This window comes from Eretmochelys imbricata, chromosome 1, assembly GCF_965152235.1.
Source record: "Eretmochelys imbricata isolate rEreImb1 chromosome 1, rEreImb1.hap1, whole genome shotgun sequence".
NCBI lineage: Eukaryota > Metazoa > Chordata > Testudines > Cheloniidae > Eretmochelys > Eretmochelys imbricata.
Window position 1 is genome coordinate 293,738,536 of NC_135572.1, and position 21,795 is coordinate 293,760,330.

At 45.2% G+C, this 21,795-nt stretch overlaps 1 protein-coding gene across 1 annotated transcript in view; it reads right to left on the minus strand.

The window, feature by feature from the left end:
• KCNMB4 (potassium calcium-activated channel subfamily M regulatory beta subunit 4) overlaps positions 1-15,863 on the minus strand; it is a 38,297-nt gene extending 22,434 nt beyond the window's left edge. Inside the window, exon 1 of the mRNA XM_077807744.1 lies at positions 15,528-15,863. Within this exon, the coding sequence (XP_077663870.1) occupies positions 15,528-15,863 (336 nt within the window). The remainder of the gene's footprint in view (positions 1-15,527) is intronic.
• Positions 15,864-21,795: the final 5,932 nt, after the last annotated feature.

The window sequence follows — 21,795 nt, forward strand, 5'->3', positions numbered from 1 at the left end:
TTTTTGCACATACAGACTAACACGGCTGCTACTCTGAAACCTGTCATTATGCAAGGCACTGCATTTAGCCGTATGGAGTGGAAATCTATCAACTTCATGAAAAAACTCGTACAGATACAGACAGACATCATCTTCCTTTCCAAATGCAAAACAGATGGACATCATACCAAAAGGACTGAAAGTAAAAAATCCATTACAATCTACATACCTCACAGACTATGCTGACAGCTTGTGCCACACACTCTCAAAGAAACTGCGGAACCATCTGATCAACATCCTCTACAGCAAACAGGGAAAGATTAAGAATGAGCTCTCAAAACTGGATACTCTCACAAAAAAAAACCAACCTTCCACACAAACTTTCTCGTGGCTAGACTTTACAAAAACTAGACAAGCCATTTACAACACACACTTTGCTTCCCTACAAAAGAAAAAGGACACTAAACTATCTAAACTACTACATGCCACAAGGGGCCACAACAGTGGTTCCCTAAACCCACCCAGCAATATTGTTAATCTATCCAACTATACTCTTAGCCCAGCAGAAGAATCTGTCCTATCTCGGGGCCTCTCCTTCTGCCCCTCCACCCCCACGAACATGATACAGTTCTGTGGTGACCTAGAATCCTATTTTCGATGTCTCCGACTCAAGGAATATTTCCAACACATCTCTGAACAACATACTAACCCACAGAGACCTTCCTACCAAGACTACAAAAAGAAGGATTCTGGGTGGACTCCTCCTGAAGGTCGAAACAACAGACTGGACTTCTACACAGAGTGCTTCCGCCGACTTGCACGGGCTGAAATTGTGGAAAAGCAGCATCACTTGCCCCATAACCTCAGCCGTGCAGAACACAATGCCGTCCACAGCCTCAGAAACAATTCTGACATCATAATCAAAAAGGCTGACAAAGGAGGTGCTGTCGTCATCACGAATAAGTCGGAATATGAACAAGAGGCTGGTAGGAAGCTCTCCAACACCACTTTCTACAAGCCATTACCTCTGATCCCACTGAGAGTTACCAAAAGAAACTACACCGTTTGCTCAAGAAACTCCCTGAAAAAGCACAAGAACAAATCCGCACAGACACACCCCTGGAACCCCGACCTGGCGTATTCTATCTGCTACCCAAGATCCATAAACCTGGAAATCCTGGACGCCCCATCATCTCAGGCATTGGCACCCTGACAGCAGGATTGTCTGGCTATGTAGACTCCATCCTCAGGCCCAATGCTACCAGCACTCCCAGCTATCTTCGAGACACCACCGACTTCCTGAGGAAACTACAATCCATCGGTGATCTTCCTGAAAACACCATCCTGGCCACTATGGATGTAGAAGCCCTCTACACCAACATTCCACACAAAGATGGACTACAAGCCGTCAGGAACAGTATCGCCGAAAATGTCACGGCAAACCTGGTGGCTGAACTTTGTACTTTGTCCTCACCCATAACTATTTCACATTTGGGGACAATGTATACCTTCAGATCAGCGGCACTGCTATGGGTACCCACATGGCCCCACAGTATGCCAACATTTTTATGGCTGACTTAGAACAACGCTTCCTCAGCTCTCGTGCCCTAATGCCCCTACTCTACTTACTCTATATTGATGACATCATCATCTGGACCCATGGAAAAGAAGCCCTTGAGGAATTCCACCAGGATTTCAACAATTTCCATCCCACCATCAACCTCAGCCTGGACCAGTCCACACAAGAAATCCACTTCCTGGACACTACGGTGTTAATAAGCGATGGTCACATAACCACCACCCTGTACCGGAACCTACTGACCACTATTCCTACCTGCACACCTCCAGCTTTCACCCAGACCACACCACACGATCCATTGTCTACAGCCAAGCTCTACGATACATTTGCTCCAATCCCTCAGACAGAGGCAAACACCTACAAGATCTCTATCAAGCATACTTACAACTACAATACCCACCTGCTGAAGTGAAGAAACAGATTGACAGAGCCAGAAGAGTACCCAGAGGTCACCTACTACAGGACAGGCCCAACAAAGAAAATAACAGAACGCCACTAGCCATCACCTTCAGCCCCCAACTAAAACCTCTCCAGCGCATCATCAAGGATCTACAACCTATCCTGAAGGACGACCCATCACTCTCACAGATCTTGGGAGACAGGCCAGTCCTTGCATACAGACAGCCCCCCAACCTGAAGCAAATACTCACCAGCAACCACATACCACACAACAGAACCACTAACCCAGGAACCTATCCTTGCAACAAAGCCCGTTGCCAACTGTGTCCACATATCTATTCAGGGGACACCATCATAGGGCCTAATCACATCAGCCACACTATCAGAGGCTTGTTCACCTGCACATCTACCAATGTGATATATACCATCATGTGCCAGCAATGCCCCTCTGTCATGTACATTGGTCAAACTGGACAGTCTCTACGTAAAAGAATAAATGGACACAAATCAGATGTCAAGAATTATAACATTCATAAACCAGTCGAGAACACTTCAGTCTCTCTGGTCACTCAATTATAGACCTAAAAGTCGCCATATTACAACAAAAAGACTTCAAAAACAGACTCCACGAGAGACTGCTGAATTGGAATTAATTTGCAAACTGAATACAATTAACTTAGACGTGAATAGAGACTGGGAGTGGATGGGTCATTACACAAAGTAAAATTATTTCCCCATGTTTATTCCCTTCCCCCCCCCCCCCCCACTGTTCCTCAGACGTTCTTGTCAACTGCTGGAAATGGCCCACCTTGATTATCACTACAAAAGGTTTTCTTCCCCCTCACTCCCCGTCCTGCTGGTATTAGCTCATCTTAAGTGATCACTCTCCTTACAGTGTGTATGATAACACCCATTGTTTCATGTTCTCTGTGTATATAAATCTCCCCACTGTATTTTCCACTGAATACATCCGATGAAGTGAGCTGTAGCTCACAAAAGCTTATGCTCAAATAAATTTGTTAGTCTCTAAGGTGCCACAAATCCTCCTTTTCTTTAAACTGAATAATGAATATAAAGAAATACAAAAACAGAACAGCTGCTTCATTCTCTGTACACAGTCAATCCTGTGCACTGAATGAGGCAGGGGCCCTGTGTAAAACAAACGGTATGTGATCATATAATTACAGACTGTGCCATAATGCACATACACAAGGGGGCCAAGTTAAAGTTGCACAGGTGACCTTAATTCTAGCATTTCCTGATTTTGGAGTGTTTGACCTTTGTAACCTTAATGTTTTCAGTGCAGTTTTTTCTATGTGATGTAATATACACTATGCCCTAGATAGTTGTGTGAGTTGGTATAGCCCAATATTAGGGTGGTGCAGCATACTCCATCCTCTTCCCCTCACAGTATCTGAGTCATGGCTACGGCTAATCCTTCACCTGATCCCCTTCTGGAACATAGTACACATGGGAGAATAAGTAGTGAGTTATCCTTGAGCAGTTCTATCCAGCCATTATATGGGCAAGGCATGCTGTTTACTTCTTTCCTTCTTCCCAGCCACTCCCAGGACCCCCACCTTTATGGCCAGGAAGAATCTAGCCAATTATACACACACACACACACACACACTATATTTTATACATAGCTAAAGATACACATATGTATTCATTCACATAAGTCTTTTCTAAAATAAGTATAAATCAGACAAGTTATTTTTTGCGTCATGCTCAGTTGCAGGCATAAAGAGAAAAAATGATTCTAAACAAACGAGTAAAGAGGCAGATGTCAATTTTTTTTTTAGCTGCAAGCTGACATATTCCATTGTAAATTTACACAACTAAATATATTTTTTGGCACTCTGCACTATATGTATTAGCAATAAATTCAGAGTTTGGGATTAGCAGCAGCATAACTGGTACTGCCTCCACAGTTAATCTATTCTGCTTGATTAATGGTACAGAAGGCGTAAGTCTTGATTTTTTTGTATTTGTATTTTATATGGAAGGTCTCCAATGCCCCAAGCTGTTAAACTTTGGCATGAAAATAGTTACTGCTATTGGAGCAACTAAAGAAAGTTTACAATAAGTATTTTAATTAATTTAATCTGAAAAATCCATCATCCACAAATCAGGCACACTGAAAACAAACATTTAAATTGTTTTAATCCTATACAGTATTTTACATTCATATTTCTGGATTTACTCTGACCCAGCTGCCTAATCTTTTAAGAATCAAAATGAATCTAGGATTGTACAATTGTATGATTATTCCATGCAATACAACTTTGACTTTATTACATACTAATGGAAGAAAATTTGAGGAGATCATTGTTCGAAACATACAATATTTGCTAGCATGTCAATATAGATACCTGAAGTTATAAATCTAAGGTGGAATGCTAAACTATAGAATTTAGAGAATACTTTTACAGGCCAAAAACACTGTTTTTGGAAGGGCTAGATTGCCACTAATTCAATTTTGTTGTGTAGAAAGTTTGTAATAAGACCAAAGCATACATTTTTCACACTACTGATTCACACAGAAGGTACAGATATCCTAGTGAATAATTAAACCAGGGTATGGAAAATAAAAGGTCTTTTAATAAAGACCATTAAAAACAAGTTGTTCAGGATTTTTGCTATGGTTAATAAGACGATTAACATAGTGGGTGTCTACTGCTGCAAGCCATAACTTTGATAAAAACATTTGGGGTTAAGACAGCTGTCCGATTGTTCATTCATAAAATATTCTTGACTAAAATCATTAAACTAAACCACAATTATAATCTGTTAATATGGCTATTCTATATTAGCACAACATTCGGAAAGCTTTTAAAAGCCTATGAGATTTGATGACAGAACACTAAAAAGAACACTATTGTCCCAAGACAAAGACACTAAACTTAAAAAAAAAAAAAAAAAAAAAAATCTGCTATGGATACAAACCATGTATCACTACATGTCACTACTTTTAAACATAGGCGTGCACAGCACATTGCATTAGGGTGTGCACCCAGGGAATTTTATTTATTTACTTATTTTTAAGGTGAACATTTATTGAATACTCAATCATAAAGGACATTATTTGTATTCATCAAACAAACTAAAGAAACTAAAACTTAACTAAAAACTTAATGTTTTTTAAATTAACAACTAAACTTTACTTAAAAAATGAGACACAAAATACCAAATGTTTGCTGTAGTGATAACCAGGCGTATACAAAGATACAGTCAATTTTCATGATCTTTATCTTTAACCAGATAATGAGCTAACCCAAATTGACCAAAACAGAGTAAGGTTTCTTCATCTTTCTGTCCTAGAGAATGAGACGTTGCTCACCAGGTGTTATGGACTTAAATTCTTCAATCACATCATTGTAATTAACTGACGAAGCCAATTCTTGTTCAACGTACAAAATCATGAGTGATTCGAGGCGCTGCTGGAACATTGTACTTCTTAGTTTGTTTTTTAACTGTGCTAGTTTCGAAAAGGCTCTTTCATGTGAACAGCTTGTAACAGGTAAGACTGCAAAGCATTGAATAGATTTGTTAAAGTTCTGGAACATGGAAGACCGATCCGATTCCTTTAGCCAATCAAACCACTCGCTGGTGGTGTTCGTAGTGCTACCTTTAGGAACAGGTCCGTCATAACCCTGAAGCAATCCGACTTCAGGTTCCAGCTCATCCAAGGACACTTTAAATTTGTTGGCAATGATTCTCATATCGTCCATGCCAATGTCTAAGCTCAACAGTTTTTCCATTGCAGTCACAATTTTACAAGTCTCCTGTTCATGATTACCGGCATTGACCAGTGATTTGGAGTCTAGGAGTGGGGAAAATGAAGTTATTCTCTCCTGCTCCTCTTTTGTATCAAAGTGATGCTGGGACTCAAATGCATCATCAATACAAGTGGACGTTTCTCTCTTCTTAACTGGAGGAATCGATATATCATTCTCTACACACATTTTCACACTGTCATTGAAAATAGATTGAAAATATTCTGGGCCACTTCTCATCACAGCCAAAGAGTTACACAAGCTTTTCACCCCTGTCATTGCAGTAAGTTGAGATCTGGAGCTTGAAGAGCCTTACTCACTTTTACCACCATCTGGAGAATAAGATGCATCATGTGAAGGGCAAAGATGAACCTGAATGAATTTAGTTCATGGATAAAGCCCCTGGCTTTTATTTTAGCATCAGCAAGGCGAGTTGTTTCAATAATCTCTTGTAAAGCTTGTAAAATGATGGAATAGTTTTGTTTTACAGCAGCCACTGCTTCTGCTCTGCATGCCCATCTTGTGTTTGACAGGGACTTCAAAGTCTTCAACTGGAATCCTACTTCTGTGCGACATGCAGTAATGGAGAAGATTTCACAAGGACTCCCCTCCATGAGGGCATAAAGAGAGTCTGAATAACATGAAAAAAATCAAAGACAGTTCTGTTTTGTTTACTTGCAGTGCATGCATCTTCTAGGATGAGGTTCAAACAATGCGCATAGCAGTGTACATAGAGTATATTTCACTGTTTCTTTCTTCACATTTCATTTGAACTCCCACAGTACGTCCAGACATAGTAGATGTGCCATCAAAACAGACAGACATCACTGATGACCAGTCAATTTTAAGAATGCCAAGGATGTCATTTAACTGGCCAAAAAGAGACTGAGCATCAACTGTTAACAGTCTGAACAGACACAAAATGTTCAACTGGACTATGTTTTTCATTGTCAAAATACCGCACCACAATGGACATCTGTTCATGGTGTCCACAGTCAGTAGTGTCGTCGGCAATTATTGAGACCATTTTTCCATTTAGTGAAGACACAATCTTTTGTTGCACAACGTTGTGCAAGGCTACAATTAAATCACTTTGGATGCGATTACTCTGATAGGTAGCGTTTCGAGGAGATTGTTGCACATGCTTTGCCATTATGGGATCATATTTTTGGAGCATATTGACAAGATTTAGAAATAAACCTTTCTCAAAACTGTCAGCTTTTTCATTGTGACCCCTGAATGGTCTCCTACCGTTTGCCCAACACAGAACAATGTCAATCAGTCGCTCCATTACACTTCGGTTATGGCACAGTTCTTCTTCTTGTTTAGACAGATAAGCCTGCTTGCTCTCATCCAACAATAGGTTTCCCCTCATTAAAACTTGACCATGAAGAACAGCTCAACACATGATTTTTTGACAGTTGGCGGTTTGTTTTTAAAACATTCATTAGCCCTATGTCAGTTTCTGAATCCCTTATCAATGAATGCTGGATCAGTGTGACCTTTGTTTGCTGCATCATTAGAGGAGAGGAAACGGCAGTAAAAGCAAAATGCTGCGTACTTTGATGGGCTATATTCTAACCACCTATACTTTTCATACTAATCGGACTGAAAACTTCTTTGTTTATTCCCTATTTTACTTCTAGGAAACATACTCAATCTAGGCTGATAAGGACCTCTAGATAATCAAGACTGGCGTTCTAATCTATTTTTTGGAATATCACAGATGGAATGTTTGATGGCTTTGAATAGGAACTACACTGACCTGAACTAAGAGACAAAGTCTGTTTCTGTTGGTCATTACTCAGTTTATTGCACGCACTGGAACTGGTGGTGGCATTATCTTCATGTAAGTTCTTAACCGAGGAGTCCGAGGTATTTGCACTACTATCAGCACATTCGTTATAATTCAGTTTGTCTGCTCCTTTTCTTATCTTAACAACAAACCGATCCATATTTTAAAATTAAAAGGGGGTATCATACCATTGAATTAAAACTTAAAGCCACGGGCTTGTTATGCTATTTCAGTAGAGTACACGCGACAAAGATTACAAACACTGTAGACACTGCGCTGGGCACGCCTCACGCGGCCGCTTATATAGGTCAAAGAATTTTCTAGAATAGTAGTCAGAGGGGGAGGGGAGGACCAATGGTAAAGTGGCGCTGCAGTAGTGGGGATGCATGCTGCGAGTGAACGTGGGCTTTCTATACATTTCTACAACATCTATATTACGCAATTGGGTGCTTATTGCATAATACAACATAATACCATCAGAAATTCTTAGTTGTGCAGTTGTATCTTCTAGACTGAGCACTGAGTCCCACTGGGTAGATAGAAAGATTAACCTAAATAATCTATACAGAAGCCTGTGGAACCCCATAAGATTGGGTCCCTAAACCATGAACTATTAGAACTCATTTACAAAACTTCTCTTAAACTTTACATTAATATATTGTCTCATACTACAGACGGGGGAGAGGATTGGTCCCCAGCTGGAGGGAGGCAGGGGCCAGGGGCAAGAGCACAGTGGGGCATGGGGGGAATTGGTCCCCAGCTGGAGGGAGGCAGGGGCCGGGGAGCACAATGGGGCATGGGGGGAGGATTAGTCCCTGCTGACTGGAGCAAGGCAGGGGCTGGGGGCAAAAGCACAGCGGGGCGGGAGCTAGGGTTGGTCCGTGGAGCAAGGGAGGGGCTGGGGGTAAACTGCAAGTGCAGCAGGGCTAGGGAAGGGGTAAACAGGATCCCCCCCACTCCTGCCCACATAAAGTGGGTACCTACCTTCTCCCTGGTTCTAGCCCATTCTGTCTGTCTCTCTCTGCACCGAGCTGAGGGAAGGGGTGCACTGAGTACAAGGCTGGGGATGCAGGGTCTGGGAGGGAGTTAGGGTGCAGGAGCAGGCTGGGGGTTGGGGTGAAGGGTCTGGCCAGGAGCTAGAATGAGGGAGGGGGCTCAGGGTTAGGGCAGGAGGTTGGGGTGTGGAGCACTTACCTGAGGCAGCTCCCATTTGGTGCGAGGGGTGCAGGTGGATATGTGGGCAGGAGGGCACAGGAGCTCCCCGTGTGGTGCTCAGGGTGTGGATGTGGGGGGCTGGGTATGTGTGGAGGTGCAGGAGTCAGAGCTGGGTTCGTGGGGGGTGCAGGAGTCAAGGCATGGGGTGTGGCGGGGGCTGGGTATGTGTGGAGGTGTAGGAGTCAGGGCTGGGGTTGTGGGGGGTGCAGGAGTCAGGGCAGAGGGCTGTTGTGGGGGTTGCTCCCAGCCCTCTGCCCTGAGCGGTTCACAGCAGGGGGCTGGAGAGGGTATACCCCGATTCCACCGCCTTTCCCAAGGCCCTGCCCCCACCTCTTCTCCACTTCCTCCTCTCTCTCTCTTCCCGCCCCCACACACAGCTGATTGGGGGCAGGTATAGAGTGAGAGGAGGAGGGGTGAGTACGCAGCACGCTGGGGGAAGAAGCAGGAGCTTGGCTGCCGGCTGCCAGAGCAGCAGGACAGAGCCTGGGGCACGCAGCACCACCAAGCTTCTGCCCCCGCAGGGGAGAGCAGGGGCGGAAAAGAGAAGCCGGGCCAGGGCCCACCCTATCCCAGACTCCCCCGCCCCCCATCTCCAGCAGTCCGGCTGCCTTTTTTTTTTTTTTTTTGCACTTGGGGCGGCCCTGATTAGGGTGTGCCTGGGCACACCCCGTGCACACGCCTATGCTTTTAAAGTAAACTATTATGCCAGACAAAAACTCAGGTTTTTGTTTGTTTTGGTTTTTGACAGGAGTTTCTAAAAGTAGGTAAAATAATTGAAGTGCATTTCCTTCTATGCCTTAAGTTTAGTTTAATTAAATTACTAGAGAATTTACTTATGATAAATATATACGTTCTACTCTTACAGTCCCATCTAGTAAATTACCGTCAATCAGCAGCAGCCTATATGCCACAATAAGAGACTAAGGAAGCTTAAGATGCGACACAATTGTTAAGGAAAACTAATGACAATATTAGTTAAAAACTTGTAACAGCAAATATGTAGATGGATATTTATTTGCTTCTTCAAGTTTCTAAACTACACCTATAGGTGCCCATACAATGTTCTGCCTGTCTATCCCCATAAACTAAAAATCACCAACCAAATAATGGGTTGCCCATCAACATACCACCTCAGCCAACCACCTCCTCAACAGCCTTGGAGAGCAGAGGAAAAAGAGGGTCTTACCAAAAGTTAACAAATCAGTGCACTGATAGACTAAGACGGGGTGGGCAAACTACGGCCCAGGGGCCAAGTCCGGCCCTTCAGATGTTTTAATCCAGCCCTCAAGCTCCTGCTGGGGAGCAGGGTTGGGGGCATGCCCCACTCCGCGTGTGCCGGGGCTCCCGGAAGCAGTGGCATGTCCCCTCTCCGGCTCCTATGCGTAGGGGCAGCCAGGAGGCTCCGCACGCTGCCCCCACCCCAAGCGCCACCCCTGCAGCTCCCATTGGCTGGGAACCACAGCTAATGGGAGCTGCAGGGGCGCTGCCTGCAGACAGGGCAGCACACAGAGCCACCTGGCCAGAGCCTGCACCTCTGACCCCCTTCCCGCGCCCCAACCTCCTGCCCCAGCCCCATCCCAGAGCCCGCATCCCCAGTCGGAGCCTTCACCCCCTCCCACACCCCAACCCCCAATTTTGTGAGCACTCAGGGCCTGCCATACAATTTCCATACCCAGATGTGGCCCTCAGGCCAAAAAGTTTGCCCACCCCTGGACTAAGATGAGAGTTCCAGTTGGATTGCCTCTTCTGATTTCAACAGTAGCTGTAATATGAAAGCAACCTCTGCTTGCTGGGGCTTTGGATCAAGCCTTTTTTCCCTTTTGGGGGCTGCTTATCCAATGGGTAACATCCAAAAAGCATCTCAAGTAAAGGGGCCTGGAAAATGCTGTCCTTTATGGACACCTGAGCAAAGTCAGTGTTCTGCAATGTAATATAACTAGGGCCCTACCAAATTCACGGCCATGGAAAATGCATCACAGACCGTGAAATCTGGTCTCCCACAGTGAAATCTGGTCTTTTGTGTGCTTTTACCCTATACTATACAGATTTCACAGGGGGACCAGCATTTATCAACTTAATAACCCAAAAGAGAGTTGTGTGTGTTTGGGGGGGATGTCCCAGGGTTACTTATGCACTGCCTTCAGAGCTGGGCGGCTGGAGAGCAGTGGCTGTTGGCCAGGCGTCCAGCTCTGAAGACAGCGTCCCACCAGGAGCAGCGCAGAAGTAAGGGTGGCTATACCATACCATGCCACCCTACACTTACTTCTCCGGCTGCCCAGCTCTGAAGGCAGCAATGTAGAGTGGTGGTTGCTGACTGAGGACCCAGCTCCACAGGCAGCAGCTCTGCCTTCCGCTGCCCCCAGCTCTGAAGGCAGCGCCGCCACCAGCAGCAGCACAAAAGTAAGGGAAGCAGTATCGCAACCCCCCTACAAGAACCTTGTGACACCACCCAGCTCCTTTTTGGGTCAGGACCCCTACAATTACAACACCATGCAATTTCAGATTTAAGTAGCTGAAATCATGAAATTTACGATTTTTAAAATCCTATGACTGTGAAATTGACCAAAACGAACCCTGAATTTGGTAGGGCCTACATTTAACTCAGAGGTTTTTCCTAGGTCCTTCTTTTGCACGTCCTGTTACTGACAGCTAGAGCTGGGTGAAATTTTTCAACCTAAACTTTTTTTTTTTTGCGTGAAAAAAAACAGATTTGGTGACAGTCACACATTTCAAAAAGTTCATGTTGATTTTGCCACATTGTTTTGGTTAAAAAAAAAAAAAAAAAAAAACCCACAAAAAAACCTCTCCCCCATTTGAAATTTCAAGCATTTCAAAATGAAACGTTTTAGTTTTATTATTCAAAGTTATTTTGTCTAGAAATTGTTTAATTAAAAACATTAAAGATTAAAAACATTAAAGATTGCTCAAAAACTAAACAAAAGCTTTTGTTCAACCCAAACTAAGTTTCTTTCAAATGTATGATTCACCACAAATTTTGAAAAAAAATGGTTTTCAGTTCTCCTGGAAACTGAATTTTTTTATTTTTCAGAAATGACAGTGAACCAAAAATATCCTATATTTACACAGCTCTACTGACCACCAACATCCCTACTGAAAAGGGAGCTGCGATGAAGCAGGCTGGTTGGAACAGTTTGAGGTACATGTGGTACATCTTTGTTCCTTGCCAAATGACTCACACCAATGTCTATTCTAAACAAAATGTGTGTCAGTCTATAAACCAGCCTGGTGGGACTGCAAGAAGCTTATGGTTTAACGTCTCACTCCATGATATACAGTGTTATCCTGCCCCACTGAAGTCAATGGGAGCTTTAGCCGTGACTTCAATGCGTACAGGATCAAGCCCATAGCAATAAGCTACTTTCCTTTCCTATGCCTTCATCCAATTCTTATTAAATTTTAGTGCCCTACATTTCCTAATACTGATTTCTGCCCCCTCCCCACCTCTTTCTCCTTGCTTATAAATTTGGTCTCGGGGGAAAAAATAAAAAGACCATAGTACATGTTTCTTCTTTCAGGGCACAAACAAAAACTGGCACTAAACATGAGTGTTCTAATACCTTCCTCCAAGTTACTTCCCTCCATCATTGTCCTAGGATGATTAGGTCTTTTATCTTGCAAGCTCTGAATGAACATTAACTAATCTTCACAACACTCCTCTGAGCTAATTAAATATTACTGTTCCCATTTATTAAATAGAGAAAAACCAAGAAGATAGAATTTCTAAGGCTACCCAACAAGTCAATCTCTCTCAAGCTCTTCATCCACTGAAGTAGTTCACCCTTGTACTATCCCTACTGTGATCCTAGTTTACTCTTTTGTGCTGAGCCATATCACAAGTTTTATTAAAGCCCTTATAAGTTTTCTGCACTTTAACTTCTCATTCTTTTAGCAAACTAATTCTGTCAGATTTTCAGGAACTTTCTTCTTTTTGTAAATATACATTATACTGAACAAAATTTCCTCCAGCCAATCAGAATGCTGGAAAGTTGACTTACTCATTAAGAAGTGCTTTAAAAACAAACAAACAAACAAACAAAAAACCTACAAAAAATTGAAGGGTCAATGCCAAATCACATTTCAAACAAATTTCTTTCTCCATTTTATCTAAACAGTACCTCAACATCTTAGTTTACTAAATTGAAAAGGAGTGAAATATTAAACAGCAATTACATTTTGATTCAGTCAGTTTCACTTTCAAGTTCTCTGCTGCAATATTTAGAATGCAAACAGTGCTGAGGAATGCTGACTTAAAAACAACACTTTCTGCTGTCTTAAATAAAACATAAGCTCTTTGAGGGAAGATGCTAATGATCCTGTTCTGTAAACTACCTTGCAGTTTTGGGCACTGTAAAAATAAATACATAAGAGCAATAATAATTGATAATTGTGATGTTAGGCATAGCAGAAGCTCATTTTTATAATTTTGTTCAAATTTGACATAAAAGCTCAAGTTATTTATGAACATACAAGCAAAAATTGCCTAAACCCATTTACCACTAAAAAGTAATAGATTAACTAAAACATAGTTTTCCTGTATATTTCCTATTTTCTGATTAGCTGCACCAAGCCAGCAGTGCTGAGATCTACCATGGTGCTGTCCTAGAATCCGTCTGGAAGATGAAAGAATCCAAGTAGGTGTTTTAGACATTTTAAAATCTTCCTCTCTCAAACACACACCTGGATCCATAGCAATGTCAGGAAAACACACACTTTTTCCAAGTAATGGTGCATAACCACTTCTAAAATGAATACTGTGGCTTCAGTGAGTTTTCCTAGCTGATGCAGAGACCATTATTGCAGAACAAACTTGAATTCTATTAATGTTCACTTAACTCAAATCGTAACTTTGGATCCCTAAATGGAGCTCCCAGAATACTGTCCATGTGGTACAAGTGTAATAAATCTTTAGTCTCCTGAATCTTCTCTGCATAATTTCTTGTATCTTTCATTCAGGTTAGTTCCTCAAAGCTTCTATCTGCAACTAATTTAGTACTGAGAAAATGAGGTACTTACTTATGGCAGTACTATATTATATCAACGTTAGTTCATCAATGGTGTTTCCAGAAATTTCAAATCGGTTGCAGCTCTCCTTGTCTGAAGAATTCTTGAACGCAGGAAGTAGATGTCCTTTGCAGAGTGCATCGGACATTCTAATCTTTTGGCCATTGCTTAAGAAGAGTAGTCAAGCATGACTTCTTGTGTTTGTTCCAAGAGATACAGGAGACAGGTTGATTGCCGAAAGTATCCCAGCTTGTACATATTACAAAACTCTAGATCAATGGTTCCCAAACTTTTGTTCCGCCGCTTGTGCAGGGAAAGCCCCTGGCGGGCGGGGCCGGCTTGTTTACCTGCCGCTTCCGCAGGTTCGGCTGATCTCGACTCCCAGCGGCCGCGGTTCGCGGCTCCAGGCGAATGGGGGCTGCTGGAAGCTATGTCCCCGCTTCCAGTAGCCCCCATTGGCCTGGAGCTGCGAACCGAGGCCACTGGGAGCCGCGATCGGCCGAACCTGCTGACGGGCCGTAAACAAACCAGCCCGGCCCGCCAGGGGCTTTCCCTGCACAAGCTGCCGAACAAAAGTTTGGGAACGACTGATCTAGATTAAGCCACATTATGAAGAGAAACATAAAAAGAATATCGACAGAGTTCCCTAATTTCATGCTCATGGATGTGACATTTTCCAGATTTTCTTCAAGATTTCTTACGTTTCCCTTGATATATAGCTGAATCCAGTATCCTAAATGCTCGTTAGCACTGAGGTAAAACTTTTGTTTTGTTTTGTAACTGACACAGTGTAGACTTTCAGTAGGCAGACTTCATTCACTCTCTCTCGTATGTACTTAACTCTTCATGCACCACCTTCGTTCCTTGTGTAGGTGTTCTACATTTTTAATTTAACTTCCAGACTTCCATTCTCAGTGTTGTGTACCCATTCACATATGCCTGTAACTATATCCCCCCTGAATATTCGGCACTCCCTTGTTCATCCACAATGGTATTCTTATGCACAACAATGCGTTGGAGACTTGTAGCTTTGAGACACAGCTATGAATCACAACACAATATACCCTGCCAGCTAATCTAAATCAGGAACTTTCACGCAGGAACCAAATGTAAGAGACAAAAACTTTAAGCAAAAGCATGAAGATCGTGTTTCTCTCTGGCCGAGTGTGGAGGTCCTGGTAGATCGGGTCTCAACCGCAAGCTTGGCGTTGCTATCTCCGCAGCCTGATGGATTCCGCGGCTTCAAGCTCCCATCAATTGTTGGCTCTTTTACTGGACACGATTAACATTAAGCGGGAAAAAACTCCAGGCTCTTCTTCTTATTAGACCTGTGATCCCTTTCAAGGAACCTGTGAGCAGGTGCGTCCATGCCGGGGCGGGGAAGAGGAGCGGCCAGAGACCGGGTGAAGAGCTTATCCAGGAAATAAAGTTAACTCTGGAGGTAAAACTTTGCTGTCCTACGGAAGGCGGGGAGGAGGGGCTCCAAAGGCTGCAGCGCCTCAGTTAGATACTGACAGCGCAGGGCTCTAGCAACAGGCGGCGGCACAGCCGGAGCAAAGAGGGGGCAATAGGACGCGAGTGGCTGATCTGCTTTTGCTATTCAGGCCATTAGATCCAGTGTCCGTGAGTTCCCCACCCCCCATCCCCAGGATTCGGAGCCAAACCCCAAAGCACGGGCTGGCTTCTCCGTCTCCGCAGCTGGGACGTTACAGGCGCCCCGGGGCCTCCCCCTGCCCTTCTCTCCCTGGCGCAAGTTTACCTTCGGGTTGGTGATGAGCTGGTGCTCGTCCTGGTGCAGCAGCGCCCTGGAGTTGGACTCCGAGTTGTTGACGTAGATCTGGAGGCAGGGGTACAGCGAGGTGCCCTTGCAATCCGTGCCACACGTGAACGTGCATTCAAACATCTCCCCGATCTGTTGCACCGAGAGCACCGTGCAGTTAGCAGCTTTGCCTTGCAAATCCTGCAAAGCGGGGTTGAGCCAGCAGAAACCCAGGATGAAGAGCGACACGATGCCGGAGACGATCAGGAACAAGCCGAGCCGGATGCTTTTGTCTTCGGCTTCTGTGTACTCGTAAGACACCCTGATTTTCGCCATTTCCCCCTAGACCACCGGCAAGCGCTGCCCCAGCCTGGCAGCGAAAACAGCAGAAGGTGTGAGAGGAAAAGGGGGCGATCGGGGTCAAACTCTCTCCACTCCAGCCGCCAAGCTCCCCTCAGCTGGGGTCCGGAGCTCCCCTGCTGAGGCGAGACGCCGCCGTGCAACTCTTCACTCCCGCCGCATGGTGCAAGGCGGAGGGTGCCCGTCACCAGTGCAAGCCCCCTCCTCTTCCCCCCGAGCGAGAGGTGTTTCCCGTTCCCCGGGCCTCTCGGCCTCTCCCTCCGCCAATGATCGGCGCTGGCTGGGAGCCTGACAACATCTGCCGGGAGATAAACCGCTTAGCGGGAGTGAGCTCGCTGCTCCCCCAGCAGCCCCTCATGGCTGGGAGACTCGCCCGCTCAGAAGTGACCCCGCTGATCCGCGGCAGCCGGTTGATCCCGCCCCCGAGCGAGGCAATCTCCTCTAGGGACAGCTTGGCCCGGGATTATCTGCCCCCGGAGACGTGTTCCAGGAAGCGCCTGATCACTGCTCCGGATTAATGCCATCGAAAGGCGCTCCTGAGCGGGGGGAAACGCCAGCCCCGCCCGGGGGAGGGCGGCGGAGACGGCGGGATCAGCGCCGCACGTGAGTGGGTAACTCGCTTGCATCCAGCCCTGCGCCAGGAGGGGCCGGTGGGGAGCCGACTCAGCCAAGACACGGTTTTCATTCAGGGCTCTGCTCGGCGACTGTGCCGGGCGGGCTCAGAGCCCAGCCCGGCCCCGCCCCGCCCCGGCGCACGTGTGCCGAGCGCTCCCGCTGGAGCGGGGCCCCGCTTCCAATCCCAGCCCGCGCCTCGGCGCGAGCCCCCGAGACCGAGCGGGCCCGGCGCTCACCGCGGCGGGGCCTGAGCCCGGCCCCCCGAGCAGCGCGCGGCGGCAGCTTGCGCCGCTCCTCAGAGCCCGGGCCCAGAAACCAGCACCCTCGCGCTCAGTGCGGGGGCGGCCCTCCCTCGCCTGGGCCTTCTCAGTTCTGAGCCCTCGAGTGGCCCGAGCTGGGAGCAGCCGGCCTGCCCTGGGCCGGGCAATCAGCGTGGGTACGAGAATGTCTCCCCCCGGGCGCCGGGAAGACGCTGAGCCTGGCGCCTAATCTCAGTGGCGCGCCTAGGCGGTAAAGCGGCCAGCTACCTAAACCGACCCCCGCAGGTGGCTGAGGGCGCTGAGCTCTGTCGCCCGAAGCACGTTGAGCGGCCCGCGGCCCTTACACACGGTGCTTTGGAAAGAGGCTGAGGCCAGGCAGCACAGCCAGAAGCACAGGAGTAGGGTTTAGTACGCAGCGTTGGTCCAGGCCAGCACCCCACACTGGAAGAGCCTTTGGGTGGCGACCAGGGTGCCAACTTTGGCTGGGCATGTTCCTGGATGTTTCATCACATGACATAGTCTTTAATTCTTGGAGACTACAGGACAATCCTGGATGGGATGGCAACCCTCCTGGTGGCACTCCTGGCTGGGCAGAGGGAGCAGGAGAAGGACCTCCCGTCTGTAGGGGGAGAAATAAACCACAATTGTGGACATGCCCGCTGCTCTTCACCTTACCTACACTCAACATGGAGAGGGGGAGAGATCAGAGCTGTTAAGCCAAAGGGTTTTTTTTTCTCCTCGCACACAGCCACATAGGCATTGGTGTGATTTTCTAGTAGCCCAAACTCAGCTTCAAAGATTAAAATCTTTTACAGGCCTGTACTCAGAGCACAGCTGCAGGAAGGGTAGAACAACACTTTAGACCATTTTTGAATGTCTTAATATCGTTCTGTCCACCATCTGTCACCCACAACAACTCCACTACAGAGCAGATTGCCTGATGTAACTGGTAGAAGTAGCAGTTACTGTTTTCCAGTAACCGGGCTTCAGCTTTACTCCAATTTGTGAGATTAATTATGTCCTTTGCATCAGAAAGACGTTGTAAAAGCAAAGTCAATTAAGTTAAAAAAAATGATCCTGCTGAGTCAATGTAAAGTCAGCAGGAGAAACATTTCTATTAGCAAATCTGTTCTAGTCCAGCATGTACTCTACAGGAAAACCTAGCAACCAGAGGTGAACAGAGGTTGTACCCTGCCAAAAAAAACGTAGCAGTCCAAAAGCCTCGTAAATCAAGGACAACCATGAAATAAATTCAGTGGCAGCAAGGCCCTCAAAGACTAGGAAAACCCAAGTCCTGCTAAAGAAATTACTGCTACAGTAAATTTTAGCAACCGTGTGCATTTGAGTGGCTATAAACAGAAGTGGAATTAAAAAAAGTGATTTATTTTTGCATAATATTGTAGCAAAACAGCAAACATTTATCTTCTTGACACCATTCTCTGTGTCAAGTTGTCTGGAGTTGCAAACAACCTTGAGTGACAACCTCAGGGCAAACTGCCGAGAAGCAGGGCAGAGACCACAAACTGGTGGTGTGTTCTATATTTAGATTTCAGTAACCTAACCAAGTATCAAATGTGAACTCCTCAAACACGACAACAGCTTTACCCTGGAGTTCCAGACAGGTCCAGGCAAACCTGCCTTTGTGATAGATGATCCCTTTTTATACCAAATATCACAACAATATTCAGTTTACTCACAGTCCCAAAGGACCAGTCACTTACCCCAGGTCAAGTGCACCCTATATCTCACCAGACAATGTTTGTAGTCAATCCTATAATTAACTAAAGGTTTATTAACAAGGAAAAAATGGGAGTTATTTACAAGATTAAAGCAGATAACCATACACACAAATGAGTTACAGTCTTAGGTTTCAAAATGTAATAGAAGCAGCTGTAATGTGCAAGCTCTATATGACCTTTAGGGCTAACCTATGCTAAACAGCTGGGGATCCCTTGCTTATGCTTAGAAGTCTTGCCCTCTCCCTGAAGTCCAAGCAGCACAGGGATAATTTCTTCTTGACGGGGATTTGTATTCCCTTTCCCCAGGTCAAACTGATAGGATGGGTTGCGCAGATCCCCTCTTCATGGGTGTGTGGGGAGCAATAAACAAAGTCCTTTGTCCACTGATTTTCTGCACTGGTTCATCTAGTGTCTATAGGACTTCCTTTGTTGAGCAGGAAATGATCCCTCTTGTGATAAACTAGTATTTCACGCTTGGTATTACTTCTCTCCTGCCTGTGGGGGTTTCCATTTTCATAGCAAACACTTTTATAGTTACAGAGCAAAACATTTAAATATTACCTTATAACATGTTATACAGATATTATAAGTGAGATTAATGCATGCAGCAGCTCATCAAACATTTCACGAAGTCCAAACACGTCTATAAATTTAATAACTGTTTTATCATTGCTAACACACAGTTGAGCCAGATGGTTTCCAGCTATACCTTAATCAGCGTTACGTGAGGCCTACAGACCTTGGCATGAGCTGGCACCTGGTCTGCAAGTGTCAAACTCTGCTGCTTCCTTGTGCAGTATCTTCAGTGACTGCTTGGTAAAAAGTTTTCTGGGTGGTTATGGGTGCGTGCAGACTAGCAAAAAGAGTAGTTATGGGGTACATATGCAAATTTCATTCTAAGTGCAGTCAGATCTAGTGTTTCCGATTAACATAGCTTTATGGTCACAGAGAAAAGTAGCTGCCCTAGATGGGTCCAACCCCACTGAAGATCCAGCTGTTAAATAGAGCCTGCTAATAGAGTCAGTGAGGCATCCAGGGTAGCAAGTTCATTACCCTGTCTCACTGGCCACTGCTTGTTCATGGCATTCGCTTTCAGCCCCATACAGTTTATTGCAGTAGTTGATCCCAAAAGTGACAAATATGTGGACTACTGTGGCCAGGTCGATAGCAGAAAAAGAGCAGTCTCATGCCTGGCTGCAGATATTGAAAGGCACTTCTAGTTACTGGTGGCAGTAAGCAGTCCTTCTGGACCCCCAAGACTCCATCCACACTGGTGCTCAGAGGATGGACATCTTTGAAGAAGGGTAATGTTACAATTAGGGCCAGTGCTTGAAAACACTTTTCTCTTTCCACTATCACCTCCTATGTCTTCCCTGGGTTTAAGTAATATGGGTTTTACTGTTACTCAGGCACTGGCAGTGTTGAGTAACGGGGGCCGTGCCTGATGTGAAGTTACATCATCAGTACCAGCAATATGTAGAAGTACATACAAGCTTCTTCTAGGGGATTAAATATAGATGTTGAATAGGAAGAATAGGGATGATTACTGCAGGACCCTAGGAGTGGATGCTCTTGAGGTTAGGAAGTAGCAGTCATCACAAACCTCTATGGTATGCATCTCCCTAGGCACATCTGTACTTACACACTACTACAATAGTATCTGTACAAAATATGCCTTGTGAGGTGACATATGAAAGTTAACACCATGCTGGTTATTAATATAATTGTAAAATGCATGTGTTAACTGTGACAAAGTTCCTGCTCTACCTTGGTGGGTCTTGCGCTTATTGGTGGATTTGTTAGCCTTGGAGCTTCACAGCAGCCCTCAGCTTGGCCATTTTTCTGAACCCAGAGTCCAGGTGGATGACTCCTGTGTCTGACCAGGAGTTGGGAGGATTTGGGGTTACCCGGGCCCACCCTCTACTGCGGGTTCCAGCCCAGGGCCCTGTGGAATGCAGCTGTCTAGAGTGCCTCCTGGAACAGCTGTGTGACAGCTACAACTCTCTGGGTTACTTCCCCATGGCCTCCTCCTAACACCTTTTTTATCAGCACCACAGGACCTTCCTCCTGGTGTCTGATAATGCTTGTACACCTCAGTCCTCCATCCACGTCCTCACTCTCAGTTCTTAGTGCCTCTTGCTCCCAGCTCCTCACATGCACACCACAAACTGAAGTGAGCTCCTTTTTAAAACCGAGGTGCCCTGATTAGCCTTCCTTAATTGATTCTAGCAGCTTCTTGATTGGCTGCAGGTGTTCTAATCAGCCTGTCTTAATGGTCTCCAGAAGGTTCCTGATTGTTCTGGAACCTTCCCTGTTATCTTACCCAGGGAAAAGGGACCTACTTAACCTGGGGCTAATATATCTGCCTTCTATTACTCTTCTATAGCCATCTGGCCCGAGCCAGTCACATAACATAATATGTGAAGGTTATGAATTCCCTTGGTATGATCAGTTGGGCCACTAGATGATCAAGGTGCAAAAGGAACACACAAGGAAGACAAACCCGTTGTAAAGAAGCTAAATGAATTCTTTACATTGGTCTTCACTGCAGAGAATGTGAGGGAGATTCCCACACCTGAGCCATTCTTTTTAGGTGACAAATCTGAAGAAATGTCCCAGATTGAGATGGCAGTAGAGGATGTTTTGGAACAAACTGATAAATTAAACAGTAATAAGTCCCCAGGACCAGATGGTATTCACCATTGAGAGTTCTGAAGGAACTCAAATATGAAATTGCTAGAACTACTAACTGTAGCATGTAACCTATTGCTTAAATCAGCCTCTGTAGCAGATGACTAGAGGGTAGCTAAATTAGTGCCAATTTTTAGAAAAGGCTCCAGAGGCAATCCTGGCAATTACAAGTCAGTAAGTCTAACTTCAGTACCAGGTAAATTGGTTGAAACTATAGTAAAAATAGATCAGACTCATAGACGAACATGGTATGTTTAGGAAAAGTCAACATGGCTTTTGTAAAGGAAAATCATGCCTCACCAGTCTAGTAGAATTCTTTGAGGGTGTTAACAAGCATGTGGACAAGGGTGATCCAATGGATACAGTGTACCTGAACTTTCAGAAAGCCTTTAACAAGTCCCACGCCAACGGCTCTTAAGCAAAGTAAGCAGTCACGGAATATGAATAAATGGTCAGTTCATAATGGTATGAATAAATGGTCAGTTTTCATGGAGTGCTGTTCAACGTACTAATGAATGATCTGGAAAGAGGGGTTAACAGTGAGGTGGGAACGTTGGAAGATAATACTAAATTACTCAATATAGTTAAGTTCTAAGCTGATTG